The sequence below is a fragment of the Heterodontus francisci genome, chromosome 11, assembly GCF_036365525.1.
Source record: "Heterodontus francisci isolate sHetFra1 chromosome 11, sHetFra1.hap1, whole genome shotgun sequence".
Lineage (NCBI taxonomy): Eukaryota > Metazoa > Chordata > Chondrichthyes > Heterodontiformes > Heterodontidae > Heterodontus > Heterodontus francisci.
The window spans coordinates 70,058,648-70,080,337 of NC_090381.1; the positions used below are offsets into that span (position 1 = coordinate 70,058,648).

A 21,690-nucleotide genomic window follows, 5' to 3' on the forward strand; every position below is an offset into this window, starting at 1 on the left:
TGAGATCGGGGTTGACCTGCTCCTAGGTAATGATCTGGTGGGGGTGAAGATGGTAGCTGCCCCAGTAGTGAAAGAAAGACCGCAGGAGGTCTGAGAGACGGCAGTGGCAGGAGATGGTTCCCTGCAGTTTCCCTGAATGTGTAGTGGATCAAGCCATGATCAAACCAGCTCCCCAGAGGAGACTGCATTGGCACTGCAGGCAGATGACCATGAGGTCTGCCCATCTGAGACTTTCTTTGAAAAGTTAGTAGACCCAGAGAATGAATTAAATGGATTTTCCCTAGCTGAGGCTCAGCGAGCCGATCCAGTATTGAGAGTTAGCACAGGCTGCCCAGTTTGAAAGTGAAGCAGAGGGTGTCCCTGATTGCTATTATTTAAAGAATTAAGTACTGATGAGGAAGTGGAGTTCTCCTCACAGACCTGAGAACAAGGAGTGGACAGTAGTTCACCAGTTAGTGGTGCCACAGAGGTACCGGGGAGAAATATTAAGAAGGGCCCATGGGACTACAATGGCTATACATGCCAGTATACGAAAGACCAAAGCTCGCATAAGACAGCAGTTTGACTGGCCAAAACTCCACAAAGACGTGGTGGAGTACTGCAGTGAAACTTGCGCCCTTAAGTTCTGTGCCGGTGTTAGGAGAACCCTCCAGCAGAGGGCTGGTGAATTGTAAGGGGCCCCCGCCGAGAACAGGCAGGCACATGGCTGGCAAGAGGTTAGAAAGAGAAGGGGAAAAAGTGACCAAGAGGGCAGGTTAAAGGAAGTCTGGGAGGAATCTCGGATGAAAACCCCCTACTGTCCAGTCAGCCAACCTCGAAAAATGTGAAAATGTAGACCCCACATCCTCCTACGTAAATGCAGACTCTAGAAGCGCCCCCCAGAGTTGCTAACAGCATTTACAGGAATCTGCAGAGGCAAAGAGAGACCTCTAGGGGCACAGAAACTGTGAGGATGATGCCTTACCTGGTTGAACTGCCACAGGAGAGCACAGCCAAGTCTGCACAAATACCTACAGGCAGGAGTGTCCCAGAGAAGAAAGGGGAGATTAACAAAGAATTCCACCCCCCCCCCCCCCCACCGCCCACAGTCAGGAGAAAAGGGAACCATCCATCCCCTGAAGTCAAAAGTCTTTGCATGACTGAGTGTTCAGGATAGACCTGCCCACTACCAACTCTCCTGAGGGGGAAAAAGGGGGAAATTAAAGCAGCATTGGCACCCAGAAAAGATCATTTTTAATTTATTTTTTATTCATTCGTGGGATGTGGGCGTCGCTGGCCAGGCCAGCATTTATTGCCCATCCCTAATTGCCATTGGAAAAAGTGGTGGTGAGCTGCCTTCTTGAACCGCTGCAGTCCATGTGAGGTAGGTACACCCACAGTGCTGTTAGGAAGGGAGTTCCAGGATTTTGACCCAGCGACAGTGAAGGAACGGCGATATAGTTCCAAGTCAGGATGGTGTGTGACTTGGAGGGGAACTTGCAGATGGTGATGTTCCCATGCATCTGCTGCTCTTGTCCTTCGAGGTGGTAGAGGTCGCGGGTTTGGAAGGTTTTGTCTAAGGAGCCTTGGTGCGTTGCTGCAGTGCATTTTGTAGATGGTACACACTGCTGCCACTGTGCGTCGATGCTGGAGGGAGTGAATGTTTGTGGATGATGTGCCAATCAATCGGGCTGCTTTGTTCTGGATGGTGTCGAGCTTCTTGAGTGTTGTTGGAGCTGCACCCATCCAGGCAAGTGGAGAGCGTTCCATCACACTCCTGACTTGTGCCTTGTAGATGGTGGACAGGCTTTGGGGAGTCAGGGAGTTACTCACTGCAGGATTCCTAGCCTCTGACTTGCTCTTGCAGCCACGGTATTTATATGGCTACTCCAGTTCAGTTTCTGGTCAATGGTAGCTCCAAAGATGTTGATAGTGGGGGATTCAGCAATGGTAATGCCATTGAATGTCAAGGGTAGATGGTTAGATTCTCTCTTGTTGGAGATGGTCATTGTCTGGCACTTGTGTGGCGCGAATGTTACTCGCCACTTATCAGCCCAAGCCTGGATATTGTCCAGGTCTTGCTGCATTTCTGCACGGACTGCTTCAGTATTTGAGGAGTCGCAAATGATGCAGAACATTGTGCAATCATCAGCAAACATCCCCACTTCTGACCTTATGATAGAAGGAAGGTCATTGATGAAGCAGCTAGCTTAAGATGGTTGGGCCAAGGACACTACCCTGAGGAACTCCTGCAGCGATGTCCTGGAGGTCAGATGTTTGACCTCCAACAACCGCAGCCATCTTTCTTTGCGCTAGGTATGACTCCAACCAGCAGAGAGTTTTCCCCCTGATTCCCATTGACTCCAGTTTTGCTAGGGCTCCTTGATGCCATACTCTGTCAAATGCTGCCTTGATGTCAAGGGCAGTCACTCTCACCTCACCTCTTGAATTCAGCTGTTTTGTCCATGTTTGAACCAAGGCTGTAATGAGGTCAGGAGCTGAGTGGCCCTGGCAGAACCCAATCTGAGCATCACTGAGCAGGTTATTGCTAAGCAAGTGCTGCTTGATGGCACTGTTGATGACACCTTCCATCACTTTACTGATGATAGAGAGTGGACTGATGGGGCGGTAATTGGCCGGGTTGGATTTGTCCTGCTTTTTGTGTACAGGACATACCTGTGCAATTTTCCACATTGCAGGGTAGATGCCAGTGTTGTAGCTGTACTGGAACAGCTTGGCTAGGGGTGCAGCAAGTCATGGAGAACAGGTCTTCAGTACTATTGCTGGAATATTGTCAGGACCCATAGCCTTTGCAGTATCCCGTGCCTTCAGTCATTTCTTGATATCACGCGGGGTGAATCGAATTGGCTGAAGTCTGACATCTGTAATGCTGGGGACTTCAGGAGGGGGCCGAGATGGATCATCAATTCGGCACTTCTGGCTGAAGATTGTTGCAAATGCTTCAGCCTTATCTTTTGCACTGATGTGCTGGGCTCCCCCATCATTGAGGATGGGGATATTTGTGGAGCCACCTCCTCCAGTTAGTTGTTTAATTGTCCACCACCATCCACGACCGGATGTGGCAGGACTGCAGAGCTTAGATCTGACCCGTTGGTTATGGGATCGCTTGGCTCTGTCTATTGCATGCTGCTTATGCAGTTTGACATGCAAGTCGTCCTGGGTTGTAGCTTCACCAGGTTGATTTCAACTTTCCCAACATTAAATTGGGATAGTCATTGTGTTAAGGGCTTAGATGGAGTGGAGTTCTTGAAAAGAATACAGGAGAACTTTTTAGCTCAATATGTAGAGGATCCAATAAGGCAGTGCTGGATTTAATTCTGGGGAATGAAGCCGGACAGGTGGTTGATGTGTTGGTGTGGGAGCATTTTGGTGATAGCGACCACAACATGGTACAATTTAAGCTTGTTATGGCGAAAGAAATAGACAAGTTGCAAAAAAATGGTTTTGGATTGGGGGAGAGCGAATTTTAGTAAAACAAGGCAGGATCAGGCCAAGGTGGACTGGAAAGAGCTACTTGTTGGGAAATCTGCAGAAGAACAGTGGGGGGCATTCAGAAAGGAAATGGGGAGGGTACAGGCCCAACATGTTCCCTCTAGGGTTACAGGTCAGAGCAACAAGCCCAGAGAACCATGGATGACCATAAGCATTCAGGGTACGATGAGAAGGAAAAGAGAGGCTTTTAGCAAATACAAGGAGAGCAAATCAACGGAAGCATTAGTGGAGTACAGTAAGTGTAGGATGGAGTTTAAGAAAGTCATTAGGAGAGCAAAGAGGGGATATGAGAAAGCACTGGCTGGTAAAAGTAGGGAAAATCCCAAGATATTCTATAAGTATATCAATGGGAAGAAGATAACCGGGAAAGAGTAGGACCCATTAGGGACCAAGGGGGAAATCTGTGGGTGGAGCCAGAGGACATTGGTAGGGTGTTGAATGAATACTTCACATCTGTCTTCACCCAAGAGAATGAGGAAGTAGATATGGAACTCAGAGGGAGAGACTGTGAGGTTCTTGAGCAAATTGTCATAGGGAGCAACAAGGTATTGGAGGTTATGGCAGGCTTAGAAGTGGACAAATCTCCAGGTCTGTACGATTTGTGTCCCAGGATACTGTGGGAGGCTAGGGTGGAGATTGCAGGGGTTCTGACCCTAATTTTTAATTCCTCTCTGGCCACGGGGGAGGTGCCAGAGGACTGGAGAACAGCTAATGTGGTCCCACTATTTAAGAGAGGTTGTAGAGATAAGCCAGGGAACTCTCGACCAGTGAGTCTCACGTCAGTGGTTGGGAAGCTATTGCAGAAAATTCTGAAGGAGAGAATCTATCTCCACTTGGAGAGGCAAAATTTGATTAGGAATAGTCATGGCTTTGTCAGAAGGAGCTCATGCCTAACAAATTTGATTGAATTTTTTGAGCATGTGACCAGGTGTGGAGATGAGGGTAGTGCAGTTGATGTAGTTTACATGGATTTCAGCAAAGCCTTTGACAAGGTCCCACATGGGAGACTTATCAAGAAAGCAAATGCACATGGGATACAGGGTAACTTGATAAGGTGGATTCAAAATTGGCTTAGCTGTAGGAGACCGAGAGTGATGACAGACGGCTGTTTTAGTGACTGGAAGCCAGTGTCCAGTGGCGTACCACAGGGATCTGTGCTGGGTCCCCTATTGTTTGTCATTTATATAAACGACATAGATGACTATGTGGGGGGTAGGATCAGTAAGTTCGCGGATGACACAAAGATTGGATGAGTGGTTAACAGTGAGGTGGAGTGTCTTGGGTTACAGAAAGATCTAGACGGGATGGTCAAATGGGCAGAAAAGTGGCAGATGGAATTTAACCCTGAGAAGTGTGAGGTGATACACTTTGGAAGGAGTAATGTGACACGAAAGTATTCAGCGAATGGCTTGACACTGGGAAGTTCTGAGGAACAAAGGGATCTTGGCGTGTTTGTCCAAAGATCTCTGAAGGCAGAAGGGCAGGTTAATAGGGTGGTGAAAAAGGCATATGGGACACTTGCCTTTATCAATCGAGGCATAGATTACAAAAGCAGGGAGGTCATGTTGGAGTTGTAAAGAACTTTGGTAAGGCCACAGCTGGAGTACTGTGTGCAATTCTGGTCGCCACATTATAGGAAGGATGTGATTGCACTGGAGGGGTTGCAGAGGTGATTCACCAGGATGGTGCCTGGGATGGAACATTTACGCTATGAAGAGAGGTTGGATAGGCTTGGGTTGTTTTTGCTGGAGCAGAGAAGACTGAGGGGTGACCTGATCGAGGTGTACAAGATTATGAGGGGCATGGACAGGGTGGATAGGCAACAGCTGTTCCCTTTAGTTGAAGGGTCAGTTACGAGGGGATACAAGTTTAATGTGAGGGGCAGGAGGTTTAAGGGGGATTTGAGGAAGAACTTTTTTTACCCAGAGGGTGGTGACGGTCTGGAATGCTCTGCCTGGGAGGGTGGTAGAGGCGGGTTGCCTCACATCCTTTAAAAAAGTACCTGGATGAGCACTTGGCTTGTCGTAACATTCAAGGTTATGGGCCAAGTGCTGGCATCATGGGGGACTTAATCTTCATATTGACTGAGCAAAGAACAGTACAGCACAGGAACAGGCCATTCGGCCCTCCAAGCCTGCGCCGATCTTGATGCCTGCCGAAACTAACACCTTCTGCACTTCCGGGGCCCATATCCCTCTATTCCCTTCCTATTCAAATATTTGTCAAGATGTCTCTTAAACGTCGCTATCGTATCTGCTTCCACCACCTCCCCTGGCAGCAAGTTCCAGGCACTCACCACCCTCTGTGTAAAAAAACTTGCCTTGCACATCCCCTCTAAACCTTGCCCCTCGTCCCCTTGTAACTGACTCTTCCACCCTGGGAAAAAGCTTCTGACTATCCACTCTGTCCATGCCGCTCATAACTTTGTAAACCTCTATCATGTCGCCCCTCCACCTCCGTCGTTCCAGTGAAAACAATCCAAGTTTTTCCAACCTCTCCTCATAGCTAATGCCCTCCAGACCAGACAACATCCTGGTAAACCTCCTCCGTACGCTCTCCAAAGCCTCCACGTCCTTCTGGTAGTATGGCGACCAGAATTGCACGCAATATTCTAAGTGTGGCCTAACTAGGGTTCTGTACAGCTGCAACATGACTTGCCAATTTTTATACTCTATGTCCCGACCGATGAAGGCAAGCATGCCGAATGCCTTCTTGACTACCTTATCCACCTGCGTTGCCACTTTCAGTAACCTGTGGACCTGTACGCCCAGATCTCTCTGCCTGTCAATACTCCTAAGGGTTCTGCCATTTACTGTATACCTCCCACCTGCATTATACCTTCCAAAATGCATTACCTCACATTTGTCCGGATTAAACTCCATCTGCCATTTCTCCGCCCAAGTCTCCAACCGATCTATATCCTGCTGTATCCTCTGACAACCCTCATCATTATCCGCAACTCCACCAACCTTTGTGTCGTTCGCAAACTTACTAATCAGACCAGCTACATTTTCCTCCAAATCATTTATATATACTACAAAGAGCAAAGGTCCCAGCACTGATCCCTGCGGAACACCACTAGTCACATCCCTCCATTCAGAAAAACACCCATCCACTGTTACCCTCTGTCTTCTGTGACTGAGCCAGTTCTGTATTCATCTTGCCAGCTCACCTCTGATCCTGTGTAACGTCACTACCTTTTGCATCGGGACCTTGTCAAAGGCAAGAAGCGGTAACAAGAGATATGTACAACCCAGCAAAAGGGTTTTCTGGCTTCAAACCTGTTTACTGCAGCCAGGAAAGATTTTAAATCCAAAGCATATTATTTAAGAATTTGAGATACATATAAAAGGAACGGGATAGGAAGCATTCTAAAATCAAGCAGAGATAGACGTTGAAACTGAGAGGTAACATAAGAGGAACATGGCATAAAATATAAAGATAGCAACAAAATATTCTTTGGGTTTATCAAGAGTAATGTTAAGGCTTTCTTATTCAGTAGTTTCCTTTTGGAGAGGTAAAGAAACAATTAGGTGCTGGAATGGGATAACTAGTATTTTTTCTGGATAGATATATTCAGAGAGACTGGCTTTCCTCTTGGGGAATGATCTTGTGATTTTTTTAACGTTTGGAAGAAATGCACATATTGTGTATGAAACAGTTGGCTGCAGGAAATTTATAATAAATGTCATGCAGGATTATGGGATGGTCAAGGATGACCCACTCAAACTGGTTTTATTTGATTACTAGAAAGATAGAATGAAGGAAAGAAAGGCATGCACCTTTCTCAACCACAGGAAGTCACAATCCGCTTTAACGCCAATGAAGTACTTTCGAAGTATAGTTAGTGTTGTAATGTAGAAAATGTGGTCGCCAATTTGTGCACAGCAAGCTCCTGCAAACAGCAGTGTGATACTGACCAGATAATGTGTTTTTGAGATGATGATTGATGGGGGTATAAATGTTGGCCAGGACACAGGGGATAACTCCCCAGATGTTCTTCACAATAGTGCTGTTGGATCTTTTATGTGCACCTGAGAGGGCAGATGGGGTACCTTGGTTTAACATCTCATCTGAAAAATGACACCTCCGACAGTGCAGCACTCTCAGCACTTCACTGGAGTGTCAGCTTTGATTTTTTTTTTTGGTGCTCAAGTCCAGAAGTGGGGCTTAAACCCACAACTTTCTGACTCGGGCAAGAGTGCTACCATAGTTGGCACCTAGAATCATAGAAAGTTTAAGGCACAGAAGCCCATCGTGTCTGTGCCGGCCAAAAAATGATCCACCTATTCTAATCCCACCTTTGAGCATTTGCTCTGTAGCCCTGCAGATTACGGCACTTGAGGTGCATATCCAGACTCCTTTTGAATGAGTTGAGGGTTTCTGCCTCAACTACCCTTTCAGGCAGTGAGTTCCAGACCATCACTACCCTCTGGATGAAAAAGTTTTTCCTCATCACCCCTCTAATTTTTCTACCAATCACTTTAAATCTATGCCCCCCAAGTCACTGACCTCCCTGCTAAGGTGAATAGACCCTTCACCTCCACTGTATCCAGGTCCCTCAAAATTTTGTACATTTCAATCAGATCTCCCCTCAGCCTTCTCTGTTCCAAGGAGAACAACTCCAGCCTATCCAATTTTTCCTCATAGCTGCACTTTCCCAGTCCTGGCAACATCCTCATAAATCTCCTCTGTACCCACTCTACTGCAATTACATCCTTTCTGTAATGAGGTGACCAGAACTGCACACAGTACTCAAGTTGTGGCCAAACCAATGAGTTATATAGTTCCAACATAGCCTCCCTGCTCTTGTATTCTATAGCTCGGCTATAGGATTCCATATTCCTTCTTAACCACCTTATCGCCCTGTCCTGCTACCTTCAGGGAGCTGTGGACATTCATTCCAAGGTCCCTCACTTCCTCGATACTTCTCAGTATTTTCCCATTAATCGTGCCTTGTCTGATACCCACCCCCCCCCCCCCCCTCAAAGGTATCACCTCACACTTCTCCAAGTTGAATTCCATTTGCCACTTTTCGGCCCATCTGACTAGACCATCAATATCTTCCTGCAGCCTACAGCTAGCTAACCTCCTCACTATCTACTGCACGGTCCATCTTTGTGTCGTCTGCAAATTTCTTGATCATGCCTCCTATATTTATGTCCAAATCGTTAATATACACCACAAAAAGCAGGGGACCCAATACTGAGCCCAGCGAATGCCACTGGAAACAGCCCTCCTGTCAACACCTGTCAACAATTACCCTTTGTTTTCTGCCACTGAGCCAATTTTGTATCCACCTTGCCAAAATCCATGTAGACCATATCAACTGCACTACCCTCATCTATCTTCCTTGTTAACTTCAAAAAATTCAATCAAGTTGGTCAAACAAGATCTCCCTTTAACAAATTCATGCTGACTATCCTTGATTAACCTGTTCCTTTCTAAGTGACAGTTTATCCTGTCTCTCGGAATAAATTCCAATAATTTGCCCGCTACTGAGGTTAAACTGATTGGCCTGTCATTATTTGGTCTCTCCTTCCCTCCCTTTTTAAACAGAGGTACAACATTTGCAATTCTCCAATCCTCCGGTACCACACCTGTATCCAGTGAAGACTGGAAAATCTTTTCCTTCTCTTGCTTCATCTGGCCCTGGTGATTTATCAATTTTTAAGGATGCTAATCCCATTAATATTTCCTCTCGCCCTATGTTTATCACATCCAATACTTCACACTCTTCTTCCTTAACTACAATATCTGCATGTCCCCATCTTTTGTGAAGACAGATGCAAAGTATTCATTAAGAACCATACCAATATCTTCCACTTGTATACATAGGTTACCTTTTTGGTCTTTTATGGGCCCTACTCTCTCCTTTGGGTTCATCTTGAATTTATTTGCCAATATGTTTTCATGCCCTCTCTTTGCTTTCCTAATTTCCTTTTTGATTTCACCCCTCCACTTTCTATACTCCTCTCGGCTTTCTCTTGTATTGAGTTCTCGGTGTCGGACATAAGCTTTCCTTTTCTGCCTTATCTTACCCTGTAAGCACCTTGACATCCATGGGGCTCTAGATTTGGCTGCCTCACCCTTATTCTTTGTGGGAACATGTTTCCTGAACCCCTTGAATCTCCCCTTTGAATGCCTCCCACTGTTCTGACACTGATTTACCTTCAAGTAGCTGTTTCCAGTCCACTTTCGCTAAATCACTCCTCAGTTTAGTAAAATTGGCCTTGCCCCAATTGCGAACTCTAATTCCTGTTCTATCTCTGTCCTTTTCCATAATTATGTTAAAACTGACTGAATTATGATCACTACCACTAAAATGTTCTCCCACTGCCACTCCTTCCACTTGCCCAACTTCATTTCCTAAAACTAAGTCTAAAACTGCGCCCTCTCTTGTTGGACTTGCTACATACTGGGCAAAAAAGTTCTCCTGAATGCACCTCAAGAATTCTGCTCCCTCAATTCCTTTCACACTAAAACTATTCCAGTTAATATTGTGGTAATTAAAATCCCCTACTATTACTGCACTATTGTTCTTGCGCTTCTCAGAGATTTGCCTACATATCAGCTCTTCTATCTCCCTCTGACTGTTTGGGGGTCTATAGTACACTCCCAGCAGTGTGATTGCCCCTTTTTTAGTTCCTTAGCTCAATATCAATTTGATGAACCTTCCAACATATCATCCCTCCTCACAGCTATAATAGTTTCCTTGACCAAAATTGCCACCCCCCCCTCCTTTCTTATCCCCCTCCCTATCGTGTCTGAAACCCCTGTAAGCAGGAACGTTGAGCTGCTATTCCTGTCCCTCCTTAAGCCATGTTTCTGTAATAGTTATGATATCATACTGCCATGTGTCTACCTAGTGGAGCTCCTGTATGGTTTGCAGTGAGTCACATATTAATGTGTTTGAAGGATGGGGATTATATAGAATTTACAGCACATAAACAGGTCAGTCAGCCCAAATGGTCTGTACCAGTGTTTATGCTCTACACGAGCCTCCTCCCACCCTACTTAATCTAAACTATCAGCATATCCTTCAAACCCTTTCTCCCTTATGTACTTGTCTAGCTTCCCCTTAAATGCACCTATGTCATTCATCTTAACTACTCCATATAGTAGCAAGTTCCACATTCTACACCCTCTGAGTAAAGAAGTTTTTCCTGAATTTCTTATTGGATTTATTAGTCACTACCTTATATTTATGCCCCCGAGTTTTGAACTCCCCATCAGTGAAAACATCTTCTCTACGACTATCTTACCAATCCCCTTCAAAACTTTAAAGACCTCTATTAGATTACCCCTCCTCCTTCTCTTTCTATAGAGAACAGTGTCAGTCTATTCAGTCTTTTCCGATAGTTATAACCTCAGTTCTAGTATAATTCTTGTAGCTTTTCCAATGCCTCTGGATCCTTTTTGTAATATGAAGACCTGCACTATGCACAGTATTGTAAATGTGGACCACCCAAAGTTCTATACAAGTTTAACATAACTTCTCTGCTTTTCAGTTCTCTTCCTCTTGGAACTTTTAATTTTGTAAATCTGCATGCCTACGTCCCTTTGTTTCTCAAAGAAAGAAGTTAATTTTTCTTTAAAGAATTTTCCCTAGAGACAGTGAAGTATTTTTCATTAGTTCCTGGGAAATAAATTGTGTTTTCATTACCCATTGCAGATAGAATCATAGAAGTTTTAGCACAAGAGGCCATTCAGCCAATTGTGTCTTTGCAGGCTGAGAAAGAGCTAGTCAGCCATATCTCAACTTTTAGTTCTTGATCCATAGCACTGTAGGTTAGGGCACTTCAAGTGGATATTCAAGTACTTCTCAAATACGATGGGGTTTTCTGCCTCTACCACCCCTTCAGGCAGTGCGTTCCAGATTCTCACCACCCTGTGGGTGAAAACAAATTATCAACTCTCCTCTAATCCTTCGACCAGTTGCTTAAAATTTGTGGCCCCTGGTTATAGACTTCTCTGCTAAAGGAATTAGGTCCTTGCTCTCCCTTCTGTCTAGTTAAATGAATAGGTACCACAGCTGTATAAATCAATTAAATGAAACTTCAGCGTAAATGAGAAAAGAAGGTGCTGTAACCACTTAGAATACATTAAAAACAGAAAACTTCCACTTGTAAATTTCAGTATTTCAGGTAAATTAACTTAGAAAAAGTTCAATAATTTGCCATTTATCCATGGGAATTTGCCTCGGACATAGCTGTAAATATAGATATGGCCACTTTATGTATAAAGTGCATTAATAGACAATACCAGTATATGCTGTTTTCCAGTCAAAATTGCCTAAATGTTGAAAAGATAATAATTCACATATTTTGTACCAAAAAGAACAAACTCTATTTGTTTCTTCAAACAAATATGATTTACTGTCTTTATACATGGCATATAACAGTATCAGAGAGAGGAAGGGGGATGGGTGTTGTGGGTTTTAGCAGCATTGCTGTGTGGGTTGGGAATAGTTTACTTATGAACCATTTTCATTCAAAAAGCTTTCCAAATTTCAGTTTGTCTTCCGTTCCTTTGTTTTCCCCTAACCACTGCAATTGGGTAGATAGCTGGTACAGTTGTATAATTAAATGTTTCTGTTTACAATTTTATTCTGTTCTAAGGTGGTGGACCCAAAGTCAGTCAGTCTCTCTCTGACACCTAAAAAAAAAAAGTTTTCTATCTAGATTAACCTTTTAAAATGTTTGTGAGAATAGTATCAACATTCCAGGTATTTGATACATTCCAGTAATCAGTGTATGGAGTAAGAGTTCTTAGTTATGATCCCTGGGTTAACTAGTGGTTATTTGGATATTGGTTAATACAAGGTATACTCCAGGTGGCAGGGGATGCAAGGTTTGCTTATAAGAATGACTGGTGACATCAAACCAAGAAAACAGCTAACATAAAAACCTGAAAATGTGACTGTGTTATTCTCAATGATCCTTTTATTCAGACTTTCCTGAGCTACTTTCCTTTTTGTTTAAAAACATAGAAAATAGGAGCAGGAGTAGGCCATTCGGCCCTTCGAGCCTGCACCGCCATTCATTATGATCATGGCTGATCATCCAACTCAGTAACCTGTTTCCGCTTTTGCCCCATACCCTTTGATCCCTATAGACCCAAGAGTTATATCTAACTCCTTCTTGAAAACATAAAATGTTTTGGCCTCAACTGCTTTCTGTGGTAGCGAATTCCACAGGCTCCCCATTCTCTGGGTGAAGAAATTTCTCCTCATCTCAGTCCTGAATGGTTTACCCCGTATCCTTAGACTATGACCCCTGGTTCTGGACTGCCCCTCCATTGGGAACATCCTTCCTCTACTAGTTAAATCCTCGAAGAATTCCAGTAGATTTGTCAAGCATGATTTCCCTTTCGTAAATTCATGCTGACTCTGCCCGATTCTACCACTGTTCTCCAAGTGCTCTGCTATAAAATCTTTGATAATGGAGTCTACAATTTTCCCCACTACTGACATCAGGCTGACTGGTCTATAATTCCCTGCTTTCTCTCTACCTCCCTTTTTAAATAGTGGGGTTACATTAGCTACCCTCCAATCTGCAGGAACTGTTCCAGAGTCTATAGAATCTTGGAAGATGACCACCAATGCATCCACTATTCCAGGGCCACCTCCTTAAGTACTCTGGGATGCATACCATCAGGCCCTGGGGATTTATCGGCCTTCAATCCCATCAATTTCCCCAACACCATTTCTCTACTAATACTGATTTCCTTCCGTTCCTCTCTCTCACTAAGCCCTGTGTTCCCCAACATTTCTGGTATGATATTTGGTTCTGTCTTCACAAAGGAGGACACAAAGTATGCATTTAGTTGGTCAGCCATCTCTTTGTTCCCCATAATAAATTCCCCTGTTTCTGACTGGAAGGGAACTACATTTGTCTTCACCAATCTTTTTCTCTTCACATACCTAGAGAAACTTTTACAGTCAGTTTTTATGTTCCCCGCAAGCTTGCTCTCATACTCTATTTTCCCCTTAATCATTCCCTGGGTCCCCTTTGAATTCTAAACTGCTCCCAATCCTCAGGTCTGTTGTTTTTTTATAACCTCTTGTTTATCCAAGAGGTTCTGGCAGTGAATTAAAATGGAAAGAATTTTTTTTTTTTATTCATTCATGGGATGTGGGCGTCACTGGCTAGGCCAGCATTTATTGCCCGTCCCTAATTGCCCTTGAGAAGGTGGTGGTGAGCTACCTTCTTGAACCGCTGCAGTCATTTGGGGTAGGTATACCCACAGTGCTGTTAGGAAGGGAGTTCCAGGATTTTGACCCAGTGACAGTGAAGGAACGGCGATATAGTTCCAAGTCAGAATGGTGTGTGACTTGGAGGGGAACTTGCAGGTGGTGGTGTTCCTATGTATTTGCTGCCCTTGTCCTTCGAGTTGGTAGAGGTCGTGGGTTTGGAAGGTGCTGTCTAAGGAGCCTTGGTGCATTGCTGCAGTGCATCTTGTAGATGGTACACACTGCTGCCACTGTGCGTCGGTGGTGGAGGGAGTGAATGCTGTGCCGATCCAGTGGGCTGCTTTGTCCTGGATGGTGTCGAGCTTCTTGAGTGTTGTTGGAGCTGCACTCATCCAGGCAAGTGGAGAGTATTCCATCACACTCCTGACTTGTGCCTTGTAGATGGTGGACAGACTTTGGGGAGTCAGGAGGTGAGTTACTCGCCTCAGGATTCCTAGCTTCTGACCTGCTTTTGTAGCCACCGTATTTATATGGCTACTCCAGTTCAGTTTCTGGTCCATGGTAGCCCCTAGGATGTTGATAGTGGGGGATTCAGCGATGGTAATGCCGTTGAATGTCAAGGGGAGATGGTTAGATTCTCTCTTGTTGGAGATGGCCATTCCCTGGCACTTGTATGGCACAAATGTTACTTGCCACTTATCAGCCCAAGCCTGGATATTGTCCAGGTCTTGCTGCATTTCTACACGGACTGCTTCAGTATCTGAGGAGTCACGAATGGTGCTGAACATTGTGCAATCATCAGCGAATATCCCCACTTCTGACCTTATGATTGAAGAAAGGTCATTGATGAAGCAGCTGAAGATGGTTGGGCCTCGGACACTACCCTGAGGAACTCCTGCAGTGATGTCCTGGAGCTCAGATGATTGACCTCCAACAACCACAACCATCTTTCTTTGAGCTAGATATGATTCTAGCCAGCAGAGTGTTTTTCCCCTGATTCCCATTGACCTCAGTTTTGCTCGGGCTTCTTGATGCCATACTCTGTCAAATGCTGCCTTGATGTCAAGGGCAGTCACTCTCGCCTCACCTCTTGAATTCAGCTGTTTTGTCCATGTTTGAACCAAGGCTGTAATGAGGTCAGGAGCTGAGTGGCCCTGGCGGAACCCAAACTGAGCATCACTGAGCAGGTTATTGCTAAGCAAGTGCCGCTTGATGGCACTGTTAATGACACCTTCCATCACTTTACTGATGATTGAGAGTAGGCTGATGGGGTGGTAATTGGCCGGGTTGGACTTGTCCTGCTTTTTGTGTATAGGACATACCTGGGCAATTTTCCACATTGCAGGGTAGATGCCAGTGTTGTAGCTGTGCTGGAACAGCTTGGCTAGGGACGCGGCAAGTTCTGGAGCATAGGTCTTCAGTACTATTGCTGGAATATTGTCAGGACCCATAGCTTTTGCAGTATCCAGTGCCTTCAGTCGTTTCTTGATATCACGAGGAGTGAATCGAATTGGCTGAAGCCTGCCATCTGTGATGCTGGGGACTTCAGGAGGGGGCCGAGATGGATCATCAACTCGGAAGATTGTTGCAAATGCTTCAGCCTTATTTTTCGCACTGAAGTGCTGGACTCCCCCATCATTGAGGATGGGGATATTTGTGGAGCCACCTCCTCCAGTTAGTTGTTTAATTGTCCACCACCATTAAAGCAGACTTAGTGCCATCACTGCTGCAGGTTGTGAGTGAGCCAGTGATATGCTAGGAGCTAGGTGAGAACTTGGTTCTATGCTCTTCCTCGTGCAGAAACTGGACTGAAACAGAACATAAGAATCTGGATATACGATCCATCCTGGTGCAGGTAACACACATGCTGACTTACACTTTGTATGTTTATTTATAGCAAATTATTCAAGAATGAAGTAATAATGGGGCAGAGAAGTCTGAGAATGGGCCAGTGACTAAACAGCACAAGTAGGGAGCAATGGTAGCCGACATCTGAAGGAAAATTAAAGTTTGCTTTTTGGGGAGGCGAACAGCATGAACAGGAGTCCCACAGTGCATCCCTCAGGAAGAGTTGGGGCAGCTGCAAACAGTAAAGGAGGCAGGCAACACTGAGTACAGCTTGTTAGGAAACAGGAACTATAACAGAATTGGAAGTGGACCTGGAGGCAAAGAGAACTCATTTGTGAAACACCAGGGTGGGAGTTCCACAAAGATTTTTTTAAAATATTGAGAGATGAAGTCAGAGTGTGACCTGCTCACTGTTCTTGCAAACCTTTTAGACTACAATCTCAGAGGTCGCAGATCCCAATAGTCCTCTTCAATTATCCCAGATCTCTGGCCCTGCCCTTGTGTTCTATAAAATCCTCCAGCAGTGTTTCCGGTTCCTCCCCCTTCGAATGCTCCCAAACCATGGGGCCCACTTCAAAAATACTTATGCTTTTTTTGGTTAATTTGTTTTATGATCTATATCTGCATAAGAAGCTAATCATGGTGACGGCCCTATTATCAAAGATTCCTTCATTCAGAGTTGCTACAGCATGAGATTGAAACCCCATCCCAGTGCTAGCTGGCCTTTGGCTCCCTTCCAGGATCTCTGCTGCCCCAGCCCACCATTCTGATAAATCACTGTTTCGGATATTTCTTGGCATAACACCCCTGTTCTTATAAAACTTCTGAATCATTGTGAGCAATTCTATAGGAGATCTTTTAATGATGCCAGAAAGTTATGTCCACACAGAAAGGAACAATGTTGGTTCACAATTTCTCTTAATGTTGTCAGTCTTGCAGTCAGGGAAATGCACTGAGTGACAACTGTAAGAGATAGATTTTTTTTTAAAAAGAGCTTGTTGCCCCAAGATTATTAGTCCAGGTCTCTGGATTACTAGTCCTGCAACATAACTACTACATTAATGTACCCCAATTCTTACTGATGTATCCTGACAGATTAGTTGCACTATATGTGCTTAGATTGAGCAATCTGAATTCAGCTAATATAGCTACAACGCTGGGCAAAAGCATCAAGTCGAAGCTCCGACTTTTGAGAAAGAGACTGACTGTCTTATAAGAAATAAAATCAATTGTATGAATTTAATCATGCTATTGTGACACATTTTTGATCTTTATTTCCTTTTTTAAAGGAACTTTTGAACATCAGAAATTTCAGTTATCGAGGAAAAATTGTATTTTTTTCTAGAAAACATTTATTTGATTTGTGAAGAACAGACAATACAGCTAATCTGTTTAGGTATTTGACAACTTTTTTAAAAATTTGATTCCCATTATAATTCATTTTTGTGCTTGTTTTCTTCCTTCCTCTCTCCACCAAGTACGAAGGTTTTGGACTCCTCATGGGTCACCTGATGGTGCCTTTTATATCGCTGAATATTGCTATTGAATAGTTTAGAATGGAAAATCTCTGCTCTGATTTCTCTGCAGCTCGGGTTCCAAAAAAGATCCTGAAATGTAAAGCCGTTTCCAGAGAACTAAACTTTTCCTCATCTGAACAGATGGAAAAATTCAGGCTAGAACAAAAGGTTTTCTTCAAAGGACAGTGCTTAGAAGGTGATTATCTTGTATTTAATTGTGTACCTGTCGCATATATTGAAAAAAATTGTGCAAACACAGTAATTCATGTATTGAAGCATTATCTGTCCCAGGCATAATTTGTAGACCAACAGTGGTAAATAAATGTTAAAATTTAGTCATTTTTCATACACATACATAGTTCCGTGACAATCTTTTTTTATTTAAGCATGCATAGTATTGGAGACTGGAAAGTGTCAATGGCAGTGTAAATGTTCATCTACTTGTATTAATAACTTTCCTTGAGATCTTGGGGATAGTCATATTTTTGCTGATGGGTATTAATGAATTGGGTAAATTGAATAAATTCAAATGGGACACTAGAACAGAAAATGTTTATTTGCTATTGCTGTGTAATGTAAATATACTTGGATAGTGTTTCTTCACTTATCCATTATTTTTCTTACAGGCAGTTTCACTTGAGGGTTAGAAAATGATAATGCACAAATATTCAGGAAGTTAACTTGTTAGACTCAATGTTGTACAGGACAATTTTTTGCTACATCCTCAAAGTCTAATATATTCTCAGTATCCAATAACTTCAGGGGAAATAGCACTGAAAATCTAATAGTTGTGCTGTTATGTAGGAAAGACTTGACTTGATGCCTGTTGATACTATCATGCTGAACCAGTATTACACTGGTTTGATCTTACTTTGTTCATCTGCATTTCATGGCTTTAGATGACCATTCACATTAGGACATTTGAGAGCCAAAATAAAACAAAGAAATTCAATTATCTTTGCATATTACGTACCTGCCTTGGAATTTTCTCATTTCCCGTTAGTTCTTAGCATTTCTAGGTTTAGACTGGGTCATTAACAATCTACAAATACGCAGTAGTAATTTCTAAAGAGGAAACATAAATTACAAAGTTTCAAGTATGTACCTTATATCAAAACTGTATTAACTCTTAACAGATGCTATATGGCATGCTGTTTATTTTTTACTTTTACTAAACAAGCTGTTACTTTAGTAGACACTCATACAAAATTACAAAAAAAGGAATGGGAAAAGATCAATTGATTCACTAAGTCTGCCCCATTCAGAAATGGTGTAGCCACACATACCATTGACCCATCCACTAATCACGCAAAGCTCTGGGCAAAGTTAAAAAGCAAGAGAGTGATGACTGTGTACAAAAAAATACTTCCGAACATATACCCTAACTCTTTCCACTAGTCTTACCATTCCTATCTGTCCCAGATGGACAGAATCTTTTATCCTTTTATAAGCCTCAAACATTTCATTTCTAAGCCCAGGTTTCTCTGATGAAAATAGTCCTAACTCTTTGAGCCTATTCTGATAAATAATACCCAAAAACATTTTGATTGCCCTCCTCTGCACCTTCTTCAGGACCTCAATATCCCTGCTACATATGGAGTCCATAACTGAAGACAATACTCCTAAGTGCAGCTGTACTAAAGTTTTGTATTGCTTAAGTATTGTGTCCTTAATTTTATATTTATTGCATTGTGCTACCATTACAACCAGGTATCCCTCTTGCTTTGTAGCATTTAACAGATACTCCTGCATTGCATACAAATGCCTGGAATTTTCCAAACCCAAATGCAAAATACTGTACTTACTCACATCAAAGGAAATCTGTCACACACTGGTACAGTCCATTAACTTGGTTTAATCAGTCTATAAAATATTAATTTCATTCAAAACCCCAACTCCTGTACATATTTCTATGCCATCTGCAAACTGGGAATGGTATTACATAATATCTTCATCCAAGATATTAAGATGATGTGTAGCACTGGTTCCAGCATACATCCCTGCAGGACACTGCTTGTTCCCTGACCCCATACAAATCTATTCTCAATGTAACACTTCTATGAGAATTCTCTTTTTGGTTCTTTTTACCAATTTTGTATTCTGTCCATGGATGTATGTAAAGACATCTCTTGGTCTGGATGTTGGGATAGTCCTTGTTCTCACATTGAACATCTTCTCCATTAGCGCGTGGGATTGGGGGTAGTGTATTGCGATGGATAGAAAATTGGTTGGCAGACAGGAAACAAAGAGTAGGGATAAATGGGTCTTTATTTGAATGGCAGGCAGTGACTAGTGGGGTACCGCAAGGATCGGTGCTAGGACCCCAGCTATTCACAATATATATTAATGATTTAGATGAGGCAACTAAATGTAATATCTCCAAATTTGCAGATGACACAAAACTGGGTGGGAGGGTGAGTTGTGAGGAGGATGCAGAGAGACTTCAGGGTGATTTGGACAAGTTGAGAGTGGGCTAATGCATGGCAGATGCAGTATAATGTGGATAAATGTGAGGTTACCCACTTTGGTAGCAAAAACAGGAAGGCAGATTATTATCTGAATGGCTAGAAACTGAGAGAGGGGAATATGCATTGAGACCTGGGTGTTCTCGTACACCAGTCGCTGAAGGTAAGCATGCAGGTCCAACAGGCGGTAAAAAAGGCAAATGATATGTTGGCCTTCATAGCAAGAGGATTTGAGTACAGGAGCAGGGATGTCTTGCTGCAATTATACAGGGCCTTGGTGAGGCCACACCTGGAATATTGTGTGCAGTTTTGGTCTCCTTATCTGAGGAAGGATGCTCTTGCTATAGAGGGAGTGCAGTGAAGGTTTACCAGACTGATTCCTGCGATGGCGGGACTGACGTATGAGGAGAGATTGAGTCAGTTAGGATTATATTCGCTAGAGTTGAGAAGAGTGAGGGGGGATCTCATAGAAACCTATAAAATTCTAACAGGACTTGACAGGGTAGATGCAGGAAGGATGTTCCCAATAGTGGGGGAGTCCAGAACCAGGGGTCATAGTCTTAAGGATACGGGGTAAACCTTTCAGGACTGAGATGAGGAGAAATTTCTTCACCCAGAGAGTGGTGAGCCTGTGGAATTCACTACCACAGAAAGCAGTTGAGGCCAAAACATTGTATGTTTTCAAGAAGGAGTTGGATATAGCTCTTGGGTCTAAAGGATCAAAGGGTATGGGGAGAAAGCGGGAACAGGTTACTGAGCTGGATGATCAGCCATGATCATAATGAATGGTGGAGCAGGCTCGAGGGCCAAATGGCCTACTCCTGCTCCTATTTTCTATGTTTCTATGTAATTTATCTTACTTGCTCCAAATAGAAGGTGTTACAATGGGTACCTTCATGGGTCCTAGCTATGCCTGCCTTTTTGTGGGATATGTGGAACATCTCTTGTTCAAGTCCTACTTGGGCCTCCTCCCTCAACATGTTCCGGTACAGTGATGACTGTGTCGGTGCCCTTTCCTGTTCTCGCCCAGCACTGGAAATCTTCAATAATAATAATATAAAAGCAAAATACTGCGGATGCTGGAAATCTGAAATAAAAACAAGAAATGCTGGAATCACTCAGCAGGTCTGGCAGCATCTGTGGAAAGAGAAGCAGAGTTAACGTTTCGGGTCAGTGACCCTTCATCGGAACTGACAAATATTAGAAAAGTCACAGGTTATAAGCAAGGGAGGTGGGGGTGGGGCAAGAGATAACAAAGGAGGTCTAGATTGGACCAGGCCACATAGCTGACCAAAAGGTCACGGAGCAAAGGCAAACAATATGTTAATGGTCTGTTGAAAGACAAAACATTAGTACAGATTAGGTGTAAATACACTGAATATTGAACAGCAGCAAGTGCAAACCTGAAAAAAAACAGTGGGTAAGCAAACTGAACAAACAAAGATGAAATGAAATAAATGCAAAAAAAAGATTGTAAAAAATGTAAAAAAGAATGTTGAAAAAATAACTAAGAATGAAAGTAAAATGGGGGGCTGTCATGCTCTGAAATTATTGAACTCAATGTTCAGTCCAGCAGGCTGTAGTGTGCCTAATCGATAAATGAGATGCTGTTCCTCGAGCTTGCGTTGATGTTCATCTGGAAATCTTCATCAACTTTGCTTCTGATTTCCACCCTTCTCTCACCTTCACATGATCCATCTCTGACTCTTCCCTTCCCTTCCCTTACTTGACATCTCTGTCTTCATTTCTGGGGATAGGGTATCAACAAATATTTATTATAAGCCCACAGCCACCTTGACTACACTTCCTCACACCCTGCTTCCTGTAAGAACTCCATTCCATTTTCCCAGTTTCTCCATCACATCTGTTCTGATGATGCAAATATCCACACCAGTGCTTCTGATCAGTCTTCCTTGTTCCTCATCCAAGGATTCCCTTCCACCATAGTTGACAGAGCCCGCAACCTTGTTTGACCCATTTCCCGCACTTCTGCTCTCACCCCTTCCCCTCCCTCCCAGAACCATGATAGGGTTCCCCTTGTCCTCACTTTCCACCCCACTAGCCTCCGTATTCAATGGATCATCCTCTGCCATTTCTGCCACCTCCAGTGTGATGCCGCCACATTCGCCATCCTTCTTCAGCATTCCGATGGGACCATTCCCTCTGTGACACC

At 43.6% G+C, this 21,690-nt stretch overlaps 1 protein-coding gene across 2 annotated transcripts in view; it reads left to right on the forward strand.

The window, feature by feature from the left end:
* pde6d (phosphodiesterase 6D, cGMP-specific, rod, delta) overlaps positions 1 to 21,690 on the forward strand; it is a 74,714-nt gene that overhangs the window by 28,720 nt on the left and 24,304 nt on the right. The window contains exons 3-4 of one of the 2 annotated variants that reach the window (XM_068042259.1): positions 16,842 to 16,931; positions 17,123 to 17,248. In XM_068042259.1, the coding sequence (XP_067898360.1) occupies positions 16,842 to 16,931; positions 17,123 to 17,248 (216 nt within the window). The remainder of the gene's footprint in view (positions 1 to 16,841; positions 16,932 to 17,122; positions 17,249 to 21,690) is intronic. The other variant, XM_068042260.1, reaches the window with a different exon arrangement.